The following is a 13,865-nucleotide window of genomic DNA, read 5'->3' as shown; positions in this document are numbered from 1 at the left end:
TGTTTAAATTAAGGTTATCAAAATCGCCCTTCAATTTTTTTAATATTTCTAAGATTGAATTTTGAATATGAAATCTATGATTAAGTTCAAAGAAATATGAATCCCTCAAATTATATAACACTACAAGAAAATTAGAAATTTGTGAGGGCCAAAAGTCCTCACAAAGGGCAAAAAACAGCCACAAAGGGGCTATTTGTGGCGGCCTAAGGCAGCCACAAATAAGCTGGTCACATATAATTTAATGATAATCTATAGATTCATTTAAATTATATGTAATCGATTATAAATTTAATTTTATATGCACTGTCAGTATAATGAATTTTTACACTGATAATCAATTACAATTGTTAGATGATTAGAAATTTTATCTTAATTTATTAGAATTAATCCTTGTGGATATGATGATCTTTTATACTACCCGAATACATTTGCTCTAAATGTGTTTCTAATACAATAGTCACGTTAGAAAAAAAATGTCAACTTTATATAAATCAGCTAAACAACTCCAAACTCGTGTAGATGCTCTAATATTTTACTAGTTGTCTATTAAATATTCAAAAATAATATAGGTACCCTATAATTTTTATACATTTACTTAACACTTTATTTTCTCTCTATATCTCTATTTCTATCGTATCATCACCATATCAAATCTATCATTATCATATTGTTTATTTATTTATTTAAATGTGTTTAAGAAATGTTAGACTTCCACCGATTTTTCTGAAAATTATGAGTTAAAAGGCCGAGGTAGGGACGGATTAACGAGGAGCAGCCAGGGGCTACAAGAGTATAACCCCCCTCCCCTTAATCAACATACCATTAGTCTCCTTTCCTCAAACAACTTACTATATTATTATTATTATTATTATTAATATTTATTATTATTATTATTATTATTATTATTATTATTATTATTATTATTATTATATATGAATTTTATTGATTTGAATTGTCTATATAAAAAAAATTATACTATCAATATATCACAATTAATAAAACTTTAAATCATATGTGATATATATATTAGTTTAAACACATGTGCATATATATATATATATATATATATTAGTTTATGGTAATGTATATAGAAAGAATATGAAATAGTTAAATAAATTAAAACAAAAATACATATGTGAACCTTTAAGTTTAGGTCTATGAAATTTTTATTTTTTTATTTGGTCATTTAATTATATTTTGCTTTGAACTGTTAGTTTTATTGTTTAATTTTCAACAACGACTAATGCAATAGTAATATAAAATAAAACTCAAACTTTAGTCACATGTTCGTAGAGTTTATTCTTCCATTTAAAAATCTCAATGTGTTGGTCGATCACTCAAATTTATTGACATAAAAATAGTGATGTGACATATTTTAAATTATAAAATATATAATATAGTAATATAAAATTATTTAGATAGATTCATTATTTAGATATTGTTAATTAAATTGCAAAAGTGAATAATTCGTGAAGTTAAAAAAAAAAAAGTTATCATGATATTTTCTTAAAATATTATAAATGTTAAACTATTTTACATTATAAGATCGTATGTTGGCATTGTTGCTATAGTTGTAACTTTATGGTTTGTCTTGGATTTGCATAAAATTGGAAAATTATTTTACATCTTATTTCTATCCTATTCAGATATATTATTTTTGCAATTTCAATTTCAAGTCTCAAAGCACATCAATTTTGTATTTTTATAGTTTTAGGTTATTTGTAGTATGTTTTTTGTTGAAGAAAAGAAAAGTATCTTAACAATAATATAAAAGAGTGATGGAAAATAATTGATGTACTACTGTCATATTCCATGAAATATGAAATATCATCTCAACAAGTGGACTATGTATGCTATGGAATCTTAGTTTAATTGTTGAATTTGTATATTTATTTCTTTGATCAAGATTGTTTAACCATATGAATTTCTTTTAAATGCAAGATATGAATTTCTAACTAAACGATTCAGTATTTATATTAGACGATTGAAATAGTATCAACAAAGTGGACGTGCCGGAGTGGTTATCGGGCATGACTAGAAATCATGTGGGCTTTGCCCGCGCAGGTTCGAATCCTGCCGTCCACGGTTTTATCCTTTTCTTTTTAATTAAAAAATATCAACAATTAAGTCTCGTCATATTTCCTTTCTTCAATTCATAAAATCCAATTTTCTTATGTTTATGTGCATCACAGAGAATATAACTAATGCTTTAAGAAAATTAAATGATATCAAATAAAGTTTCTTAATTACTGTGATTTAATTTTTAAGCTTACATAAATGATATGTATGTCTATTTCGCTTTTATCCTATCCAAAGGTATGATTCAATATATTTATTTCCATGTTCGCATGTATGCTTTCAAAATCATGTGTGATATTTAAAAAATGTAAAGTGGATAAAGTTGAGACCAAAATATGGAGTACAAAACACAAACAAGTAATGAAAGGTACACTCTTAAATGACAAAATAAATGTATACTTCATTTGCATCACTATCTATAATGTAACTGTTTTCAATGTCTTCAGTCTTCACTAATTTTCCATGGTGCTGACAATCGAACTATAGTCAAATCTTCCTCCATTATTCCTTGTTCATCCATAATTTCAATGGTTTGCTATAATTAAAATACAATCATGCAAGTATTAGTTTCTCCAAAAACTTATGCAACCAGCCAATTATGCAAATATTAGTTGCTATCAGATTAACTCTATGAACTATCACTTTTATTTTACTTTTTTAAATATTTTTTATATAGATAATCTATTTGTGAAGACAGTCTTGTGTGTACTATTTTCTATGCAATTATGTAAAATTTAATAATGGATAAGTATTTTTTTTACGATAAAAAATTTCTCCAATATATAACAAAAACCGGAAATATTGTCTTAATTAAATCAAACATATTGCAGCATACCAAATATCCAATATTTTTTTAGTACAAAAAACATGTTTTTTTACAAATTGCATAAAATTATTAACCTATGAAATTATTTTTCATTTGATGTTTTACTGATGCTTTTTAGGTTTAGGATTGAGCTAAACTATCAAAAGATGTGCTAATTTTTAAAAAGATTTATAGGTCTTATCTCATTTCATGAGAATTTTGAGTTTTTATTTTTTTTATTTCAATGTTAAAGATTATACAATTAACATTAATATATGAAAAAATATGATGGCTTCACTTACCTAGAGAAAGTAGTTGTTTCTGACTTGTCACTTATTCTAAGTGTAGTTGTTTCTGACTTGTCACTTATTCTAAGTTTGTTAAATGATGATGAAGATTCTTCAAGTACTTCAAACTCAAACAATGCATCCTCAATAACTTGATTTAATTTCTTGTCCTCATCAGCATTATGGAAACAATTTCTTTCTTTAGCATCAAGAACAACCTTTCTCCACACAGAGTCATTGTTGATTAAAGTTGAAGCATTTCCTACAATCCAAAGGCAATATCTACAAGAAATATATAAAAATCAATTTCAAATTAACTTGTACATATATTTTTTAATTTTTGTAACAACTCTAACACTTTCAACACTATATGTTCATGTGTGTGACACGACACATTGATTACTATTAATAAATTCATTTTATCAAATTATTATAGGTGTTAATGTCAATGTCATTTACGATATTTGTGTGAGTAGTATTCATGATTGATATACTTGAAAGCAACAGAAATAACATTACCTAGCCCTTGTGATTGCAACATTAGTTCTTTGTCTATTGGAAAGAAAACCTACTTTTCCACTCCCATTAGATCTCACAGTTGACATTATTATAATGTCTTCTTCACCACCTTGAAAGCCATCAACAGAACGAACATTAACACAAAAGTGAGGATCAGAAACCATGTACTTCTTAACTTTCTCTTGGATTTCATAAACTTGAGCCTTGTATGGAGATATGATCCCTATGCTAACTTTCCTCCTTGTCCTTAAATATTCTGTCAAATAAATTAAAAAAATTACATAATGTATATATCATATATTATAGTATATTATATCATATCATATTATAGTATGTTATGTTGGTATTTTTAAATTGCAATTTCAGTTATTTTACAATAAAAATCAAATAAATGGAATCAATGCAGACATATTGCGATTGCAATGCAGCTGTGAAGACCTCTAAAATTGAGGTTCTAAATGCAGTTGGTGACCGCAATTTAAAACCATAATTCATACACTATTGCTAAAAATTTGATAAACAAACATATTGACAGAAGAAAAAGAGAAAGAGAAAGCAAACCCTTTTTAAGGCTTCTAATAATCTCAGAAATAGCAGCAGCTTCAATCATGTTCTTCAAACTATAGTCATGATTACATTGCTCTTTACCCTTAGATATGTTAATGAAAGAGTACGAACCATACATGTTTCCTTCAAGGAAAAGCTTGTTATAGCTTTCCTCTGTCACAATGTTGGCATCAGAAAGTTGATCATCATAGAATTCTTTACTTGGGAACAAGCTAATAGATTGATGCATTCTATATTGCACACTAAGCATATGCTTCTTGTATCCCAACAATACTAGCCTCTCAAACAAGCTTCTTCCAAATTCAGCCCTGTCAGCAATCTAACACAAAAAACTTCGTAATCATAACCATAATAAAAATAAAAATCTCACAATTTTAATTATATCTTCGACCCGTTTTATCTGTCAAGTCTGAAATATTGTCATATTATTTGTCATTTTAAATTATCAAAACATATTTTTTTGAACAAAATACCTTTATTTATCGATATGAAGCGCAGTTTATTATTGTAAAAGCAACAAAAAATACATGTTATTTTAACTTGAAAAAAAAAAGTACTAAGGATTTTCAAGTAAAATGAGACAGATAAAATAAATTTCTTAGTACCTTGCTTTTGACCATTGCAGGAAGTTGTCTCTCATCACCAATGAGAATACAACGTTCGAGACCAGGTAATTGTAATGGAATAGCTGATTCACATTCTTTAAGTTGAGCAGCTTCATCAATCACTAAAAATTGCACTAATTTCATTTCTTCTGTCTTCAATTTACAAGAACTTGAAGCTGTACAAAATATAAGACGTGCATTCTTCAAGCAAAATTGTGATAGACCATATTTGGTTGTAACTTTTGGGAGCATAATAGCCTTAGAAAGAAAACAAAGGGTGTCAATGAACTCTTCTTTTTCTAAGCTTAACCATCCAAACCAAGCAAAAATGACTTTTCCATCTTCACAATTATGGAAAGCTTGTTTTGGTTTGCTTTGACTCAATGAAACTTCAAGAGATTTTAACAACTCAATAGCTCTAAACATTTTCAACACCAACTTAATATGAAGGAAACATGTTGGTAAGTGAGTATACAAAGTTTTCATGAATGACTTTAACCTCCCTCCAATGATACAGAATCTTTGTCTTAAATAGTTCTCCATACTCATACCAACACTTAACTTTTTATCATCTTTATATACATCATATTGCTCTACAATGTAATCATATCTCTTCTTTACAAACTGCTCCAATGTCATAACAGAACGATATTTACAACGTCTCTTGTAATTAAAATATGCATGACTGACATGGCTGTCATTTCCCTTCACAAATTCTTCTAATGACATAACATCTTTGTCATGTTCCTTCACATTTTTATTATTATTCTTATACAAAGAATATTGCTGTTCAGGATTCTTTAGTAACTTGATCATTGATTCCAAACAACTTTCCCAACCAGTCATTGGAGCAAAACAGCGTAACAAATCCTTTACTCTATTATTCAAAAACACTTCTCCAAGACCCTTATAAGAATCTAGTTTCATTCTTTTTTCATTGCCAAATAGCACTATGTCACCAAGACCATACGAACCATGTTCAAGTGAATCCTTAGCTATGCTGTGAAGGCGCGACGCCACGGCTAACACTGCAGTATTAGTAGGAGCACATGTCACTGTTGTGATTTTTAACTTTAGCAGACAAAATAGCATTAAAGCAACTGTCTTTGTTTTCCCGGTTCCGGGTGGACCCCATATGAGTTTTGTAGGATCTTTATGTTGACATTTGGTCATACTAACACAACTTAGAATGGCATCTTCTTGAGATTTGTTGAGATTCTGTGCTTTGATTATGTTTTGTACTCGAACATGGGGTCCAATAACAATTTCTCCTGATAAGCAAGTTTGACAGTTTTCTTCTTTCTGTAAAATATGAAATGAAAACATGAAACTTTTTATGACACTATCTATACTAATATCATATAACAATAATGCCAAAAAATGGTTAAGTACTGTTGATATGGCCAAACTTGCAGTCACAAAAACATCAAAAAATGTGAAAATTATAAGCAGAATTTTACAAATGGCCCACGAATGCAATTTAAACTATGACATCAAAATTTTGTATGTCTCTATAACGCAACTGCAATTTGGGCCGCATATATAAGCTTATGATGAAAAAAAAAATTGGTGATTCTTACCATTGAATAAGGCTGCAACACTTTTTTAATTATATTTGCTCTGGGTCCTTCCACCAAGGCATTCCAAATCCGAACATTTGTTGTCATGTTAATGAGATAAACAGCATAGAATTTCTGAGCTTTGTTCCTGCTATCGTCAAATTTACTATGCATCTCCATGTACTTGGACAAAATTATAGGAATTTCATCAGTAAATTCATTTTTTGGTTCATAAACATAAGCTATATGACAGTAGCTTTTGATCCTGCTCAAGTCATCTATTGATTTCGGTCGAATATTGGTAAAAGCAATGAGATCACCAACCTCAGGTTCATATTTTCCTAAACCATTCACCTCATCAATAGTGTTCTGCAATGTAATGTTATAGAACAAGTTATTGGGAGGTGCAAAGTGCTTAGAAGTTTCCATTGTCCTGATTTCACAAAAAGAAGCTTGTGCCACACTCATCAAGCTTGAAGACAGATCAGAATGTGTTTCCTCAATCAATGCAGGAATGAATGAATTCATGTAACCATTTGTTGATAAAAATGTCATTGGAATCTTCGGCACCTGCGCCAAATTAAACATGATCAAGCTACTTTTTAGTAGTACTATTACTAAAGTATATGACATTTCACAACAGAAAGGTGAAAAAATGAACCTGGTGTTTGAAAAGATTTTGGTTGATAAGATCCTCTATAGTCCAAGAGAATACAATATTTATTAAGCTTGCACAATGAAGACATTCCGCCATGGTATTACAACTCTTCTCCATCCTTGTTGCTTAATGATGATCCCTTTTGATCAATCTATATTATAGCACAACCAATATCACCATGCATGGTTAATTTATTTGTTTTGGACACATGAAAATATATGCAAAAAAAAACTTGTTCAAAAGCTAAGCACATTAATTTACATATGCATGATAATAATACTAGTGAAAAAGAAAAGGAAAGAAAAAATTATCAAGTAACAAAAATAACTTACATTAAAATACTCAAGTAAACAAACTAGTGTAGTAAAATACTCTTTAAAGATGTTTTATAGCAAAACTAAAACAATGTTGATTGTTGAGTAGCTAGAAAGACACTCTTTGATTACAAAAGTTGAGCAGACAACACTAATAGCATACTACTAGTATTAATTACCCAAATAATTTGTGCCAGTGAAATCCATTTACTATTTTTGAAATCTTAACCGGTGTTTTTGAAGCCTTGGAAAATAAAATTATAATTAGGCAAATGCTAATTATATTCAATTTTTTAAAGTTCCTATTTATCTAATTAATTATAATTGTCTTGTTTAACTTATACATACTACTTTTTCTCCCTTAATATAAGACTCTGTTGAAATTTTTGTTTTTCCTCTTTATAGACTTTTTTTAATTACATTAATTATTTTATATTAACTTATCCATAATTGTGTTACATTTTTTTTGCTATTTAAAATAACTATTGCAATAAAAACATAAATTAATTCTCTCTCTTCAAATATAAATTAGTAAAATAATTCAAATTATAAACAAATTTAATACTACAATCAATTTTCTAATACTTGCAATTTAGTCAATAGAATCATATATATATATATATATATATATATATATATATATATATATATATAGAGAGAGAGAGAGAGAGAGGAAAGGAGGAGATAGTAATTCTTAAGAAAATGTTTTGTAATTATGTTAATTCCGATAATAAATTGAATTTTGTTTACTAAAATATTCATATAATAGTAGTTAGTTGATATCTAATAAATAGTCATATCAATATTTGAATAAAATTTATTAAATTTAAGTTTAATTAAAATATATTAAAGTTTTAAAACTAATCAATTTATGTTTTGGACATAATAATTACAGTGTTAATTAACAATTAAAATAAAATAAACATTGGATTAATTAAAAAAAATTAATCTCCTATAAGTCAAAACCCCCAACTCATTCAACATATCCATACATATTTTATCCTTCATCGAATTCATTAAACTGTTTACGCTAACCTCCCATGAACCCTAGCTCCAAATTCGTGTTAATCTAACGAATCGTCAATAAACTGTTTACGTATAAGTTCATATGTGAAATTAATGGTTTCAAGTGTGGCGGGAAGGGGATGGGCGAAAGAGGGTGTAAAATACTATTCTAGGTATGTAACATTCACTATATTTCTTTAAAAATAGAATCCTTTTAAACCATGATGTGAAACTCTATTTATGATAATATAATTGTGTTAAGTGTTACACTTTGTTGTATAATTATAAATAATATTTATGTTTTATTTCACTTTTCAGTATGTTGACACATGTTGAACTACCACAAATGATTAATTACTTTTAGAAATATATATATATATATATATATATATTATACATAGGAAAATTAGTATTAGTATCATTTTATTAATAATACAATTAATAATACCAATAAAAATTAAAAGCGAGAAAAAGATGTGACTACCTCCATTAGAGCGTGAGTTGCGTATTATTTGATTAACTTTAGCAATGATATTTTTTATTACTAATAAATCTCATGTGTCATATCTAATTTCCAAAACTTCCCCAAAAAAAAAAAAAGATTTACAGTTTAAAATGGTGCCTCATATCATATTCCAAAAAAGAAACATTAAGTATCCTCTAATCAATCATCTCAGTCAAAAACTTATAGGATTTTATTGTGCATGATTTATATTACCATTGATTTAGAAAAAAAAACACGGTAAACTCTTTTAAATGATAAAATTTTATATATAATTTTCTAAATATTATATTATTGTGTTATTCCTCTCTAAATTTTCCTTCATGATAATTTAAAAATAATTCACATTTATGTCAAATTTTCAACATCATTATAATCTTTCGCAAAAAAAAAAAATCCTTATAATCTATTTTTAGTGAATAACTTAAACAATAAACTTTTTTAGAGATAAAATAGATTTTAGTGAAAACATTATATAAAATATATTTTTACGTAAAATATTCACTTCCTGTTTGTTAATATATTTTTATGTAAAATAATATATTTAGTCAGATCTTCAATATATTAGCTTAAGTGAAAATAAAATAAATAAATACAAATATTTATTTATAAACTAATAAGAATATTTAGAACTATCTAGCTTAAATATTTGATTTGTCTTTGTAAGATTTTGTAAGTTTGTGCATTTTTTATTTTCGTCTCTGCAAGGTTTTTTTTTTAATTTAAATCATGTAAGTTTAATTTAATTTTAAAATCATATATGCTATAATTGTTGTTAAAAAAAAGCTTATGTGGCAAACGGAGGAATTACATGGCAGTTTGACGTGGCAGATGAATAAATCAAATGATTAAAAAAATGAAATTAAATAATTAAATTTATTAAAATAAATATGGAAAAAGAAAATGAAGGAAAGTTGAAGTTGTTATGTTTTAGTCCTTCCATCCAAAATCATAAATAAGTTTGGGGATTAAGGTTCTCTACTCCTTTCTCTGTCATTGCATCGCCATTACCAGATCACCAACATCCAAATCACCATCATTGAATTACCATCTTCGGAACACGACTAAAGGAAAGAAAGTTACGAATGAGAGATTGAAGGTATGATCTTGATACCTTTTTGTCACTCTTTTTTTTTCTTCTATTTGTGGCGAAGGGTGGAGTTTCTGTTTCTTCTTTTAAGGTTTATTTATTTGTTGTTTATGTTAGTGAGTGATGTATTATTCCATTCGATTGTCTTTTTCTTCTTTTGGGAAAGATTTTATTTATTTTTTGTTTATGTTGTGTATGAGGGTTGTGGGGACCAAATGTATGTTTTAATGTTCATATCGTTTAAGGTTGCAAGAAAGTTTGATTTTAAAAATTATTGTTGGATACAAGTGGTGATGCAAAAATGGTGATTCGATGATCGCGATGCGATGATGGTGATGCAATGTTTAGTGATTTTGTAAGGAAGAACTAAAACATAATACTTTGGTGATGCAAAGATGGTTTACAAGTCACATCATCAACAACTTGTACCTTTAGCATATTTTTTACTTTAATTCAATCTTTTTACGATGTCAATTTAAGCGGCGTTCCTAGATTTTCTGTGTAGCCACTGACAAAATACAGTTTTATTCCTTCTAAATGTGTGATTAGAAAGTAGTAACCTACGTATGAGTCAAACCAATATGTCTTCCCACTAAATTTCAATGTAAATTATTTTGTGTCTTTCATGCAAATAGAACAAAACCAATTTACTGTATCCCCTATCATGACAACATCCCATAAGCGAAAAAATCATTAATGGTCCACACCAAAGCATCTCTGATCATAAAATTTTGTTTTCGAACAATATCGTACGTCAAGACACGACTCCACAACTTCTTCAAATCGTCAATCAAATGTTGTAAATAAATACTAGTTGTAGGATTAGAAGGATCAGATATCATGACAACTAAGAGCGTGTAAGATTTAAACATACACATATTTTGAGAAAGATTGTATGGAGTGACAATAACATCCCAAGAATAAAGAGTCAACGATCACTACAGTAGTTTATAGTAACAAAATTAAAAACTGTAGGTATAGATAAGTTATACTCACAGATAAACTATTTATTGTTGGTATAGGTGTCTTATACCTTCGGTGACATAAATTTGTCACTAATTGTTATAGTTACACAATTAAATTTGTGGCTACAGACATCAAAATTTTAAAATTAATATTTTTTAAAGTAGCCAAAATCTTAATTATTTGTGAAAATAATTTTGTACAAATTTTTACACAATGTAAGCGAAAATAATTTCAATGGAGGCAAAATCCTAATTTTTTTTTATGCACCCAATTTCAATGGAGTCAAAATCTTAATTTTTTGAATGGAGGCAAAAAAAAAAATTAATTGAGCCAAAATCCAAAATTTTTTAAATGGAGCCCAAATAAAAATTTAATGGAACCAAAAAAAATTAATAGAGCCAAAATGTAAATCAGTACAAAATAAACAATAATGCTATTCACACCCCCCAAATTGCTATTCACACCCCTCAAACTTAAAAAAAAATCAAAGTGTCCAAGATGCCCCTGTCATCAATATTACACATTTAATATCCCATAACTCTCATTCATCACACTCATAACTCACATACCAATACTCAAAATCATTTAATATCCAATAACTCCCATTTTTTATTTTTGTAAATCTAGAGATTTTACGTGAACTCAGTTTACGTACGTTCTGGAGTTACGTGAATTGAGTTCACGTAAGTTTTAAAAAACTGAAATTCTGAAACTCTACGCAATCTGAATTCACGTACACCTACGTGAACTCAGATTGCCTATTAAATGGAGTTTGAAACATGAATCCTCATATTGTACGCAATCTGAATTCACGTACCCCTATGTAAACTTAGATTGCGTAATCATTGAATGATGAATAATAAGCCATGTACGTGAACTGAAATTGCGTACGTAAAAAAAATTTGAAAAATTGTTATGTACGTAAACTGCAATTCACGTAAGTTTACGCAAACTCAGTTCACGTATACATACGTTATTTTGAAAACGTAAGGTTTGGATTTTGAAATTTTGTCCACGTATGTGAACTGAGTTCACGTACGTTTCTGGGTTTTTGAAAACTTTTTTGCGTACATGAACTGAACGTACGTTTCTGGGTTTATGGCAACGAAGGTTGTCTTCTTCATCAAAAATGGAAACTACTTTCCTTCAATTTTCAGGCATTGTATTCTTAAATACATAAAACAAAACAACATAACACAATAAAAACAAAGAATGATTATTACTTATTTGATTCACAACAATGATAATAACTTGATGAACTTGGTTGACGATGATTGATGGTTAATGATTGATGATGATGATTGATGAAAATGTTGGATGATGATTGATGATGATTGATGATGAATATGAAGAAGATGAACAACAATGAAAATATGGAATGTAGAATGAAGAGGAAGAAGATGATATGAATAAGTAATGTTATGAAGAAGATGAAGGGAATGGCATTTTGATTTTTTTTTAAGTTTGAGGGGTGTGAATAGAAATTTGGTGGGTGTGAATAGCATTATTGCAAAATAAACCCTTTCTCCTCAAAACACCTAAACCCTAAAACAAGTTAAATTGTTCTTCTCTTTCACCCAATCCAAGCCCCAATCTAAATCCCTAACCTCTCAATCTACAGCCCCAATCTATTTCCTTCTCCTTCTCGCCGTCAATCAACCACCTTCTCGTTGTCAATCAACCCTGAGCCTCAATCTGTTGCATTCTCGCGTTCGTTGAATCTCGAGTTGTGACCATTGTTCTCGTTGTCGTCGTAACCATTCTCGCACCACACCCATTGTTCTCGTCGTTGTTGTGATCGTTCTCGCACAACGTCCACCGTTCTCGTCGTCACTGTGACCGCATCACCGATATATTTTAAATTTCTATACTATTTATGTATTTTTGCACAACCTGAACCTGTGACTGGTGTTGCTTTTAATTTCTGCTTTTTTATTTTTGTGTTCTTTGTAATTTCTGTTTTGTTATTTATGTATTTTGAATCTTTGTAATTTATGAACCTGTAACTACAATATGGAAGTTTCGATGTACTTGATTTCAACAATAACATGGTTGTGTTAGGGTAGATATTGTTTGTACATACTAGAAAGCTCAGGAAAATTGTAAATTGTTTAGATTGCACAAAAAGTTTAAATTGATATTTTCTGTAAATTTGAAGTGTTGGTTTAAGGTGATTTGAACAGAAACTTCATTGAAAAAGGGAAAGGTATTCCATCTGGTCTTGAAATAAATGTTAATAAATCAACTTTTACTCACTTAAAGTCCAAGGCAAACTTTAGAGTACAAATACAAATGTGAAGCCTTTGAAGAGAAAATAAAAGGAGTAATATCGTCCAACCGTCAATAATCACTTGTAGTATAGGCTGGGAACTTTTGATCCTGACTTCAATGAAAAAAATGATATCACTCGTATCCACATAATTAACTAACAAATGTATATCTTTAAACATGTTTCCTTTCTTTTGCCTTGGAATTTTAAAGCTTTTAAATATGTCTAAACCATCCTGGATCGGTATCTTAATATATATTGATCTTAAAACAAAATGAAGTATAATACTAGCCACCTCACACAACCTAACGCATAGAGAAATTAATACATGTAGTGAAGGAACTTATCACAAGTTTGAGCAATTCTTCTATAATATCTTGAGCCTGCCTAAGCCTTATCTCAACAATATTAGCAGGTAAATCAGCCTAAATCAATAAGTGGAAACACTACACAATGTTTTGTTGTTTTGTGCTCTAACATGTTTGATGTACAATGATGATGTTAGGAATATTTGATGGATTAACAATTTATAATCATACTTATAGTTTAAGAATATAGATGTTTAGCACACTCAAACTACATCATAACATGTTGATAATTGTAAGAATACATTTAACTAATATAACATGTTTCTTTCATA

At 28.5% G+C, this 13,865-nt stretch overlaps 1 protein-coding gene and 1 non-coding gene across 2 annotated transcripts; one reads left to right on the top strand and one right to left on the bottom strand.

The window, feature by feature from the left end:
- Positions 1-2,003: 2,003 nt before the first annotated feature.
- TRNAS-AGA (transfer RNA serine (anticodon AGA)) lies at positions 2,004-2,085 on the top strand. Its single transcript has one exon. It is a non-coding gene; the product is annotated as a tRNA-Ser (tRNA).
- Positions 2,086-2,304: 219 nt separating this feature from the next.
- LOC101505669 (uncharacterized) lies at positions 2,305-7,175 on the bottom strand. Its single transcript, XM_004516920.3, has 7 exons — positions 7,083-7,175; positions 6,443-6,991; positions 4,863-6,164; positions 4,252-4,576; positions 3,691-3,946; positions 3,187-3,453; positions 2,305-2,614 (listed from the first exon to the last, which is right to left on the bottom strand). Exons 1-7 carry the CDS (start codon positions 7,173-7,175, stop codon positions 2,581-2,583), a joined length of 2,826 nt encoding a protein of 941 aa, XP_004516977.2. The 3' UTR covers positions 2,305-2,580.
- Between the last annotated feature and the right edge of the window lie 6,690 nt (positions 7,176-13,865).

The sequence above is a fragment of the Cicer arietinum genome, chromosome 2, assembly GCF_000331145.2.
Source record: "Cicer arietinum cultivar CDC Frontier isolate Library 1 chromosome 2, Cicar.CDCFrontier_v2.0, whole genome shotgun sequence".
Taxonomy (NCBI): Eukaryota; Viridiplantae; Streptophyta; class Magnoliopsida; order Fabales; family Fabaceae; genus Cicer; species Cicer arietinum.
This window is presented reverse-complemented; position numbering and strand designations above follow the sequence as displayed.

Coding starts and splice junctions, on each gene's coding strand:
- LOC101505669 (XM_004516920.3), bottom strand. CDS start 7,175: ATGGCGGAATGTCTTCATTGTGCAAGCTTAATAAATATTGTATTCTCT. Junction 6,165..6,442: donor TGTTGCAGCCTTATTCAATG/GTAAGAATCACC, acceptor CATATTTTACAG/AAAGAAGAAAACTGTCAAAC. Junction 4,577..4,862: donor CTGCAATGGTCAAAAGCAAG/GTACTAAGAAAT, acceptor TTTTTGTGTTAG/ATTGCTGACAGGGCTGAATT.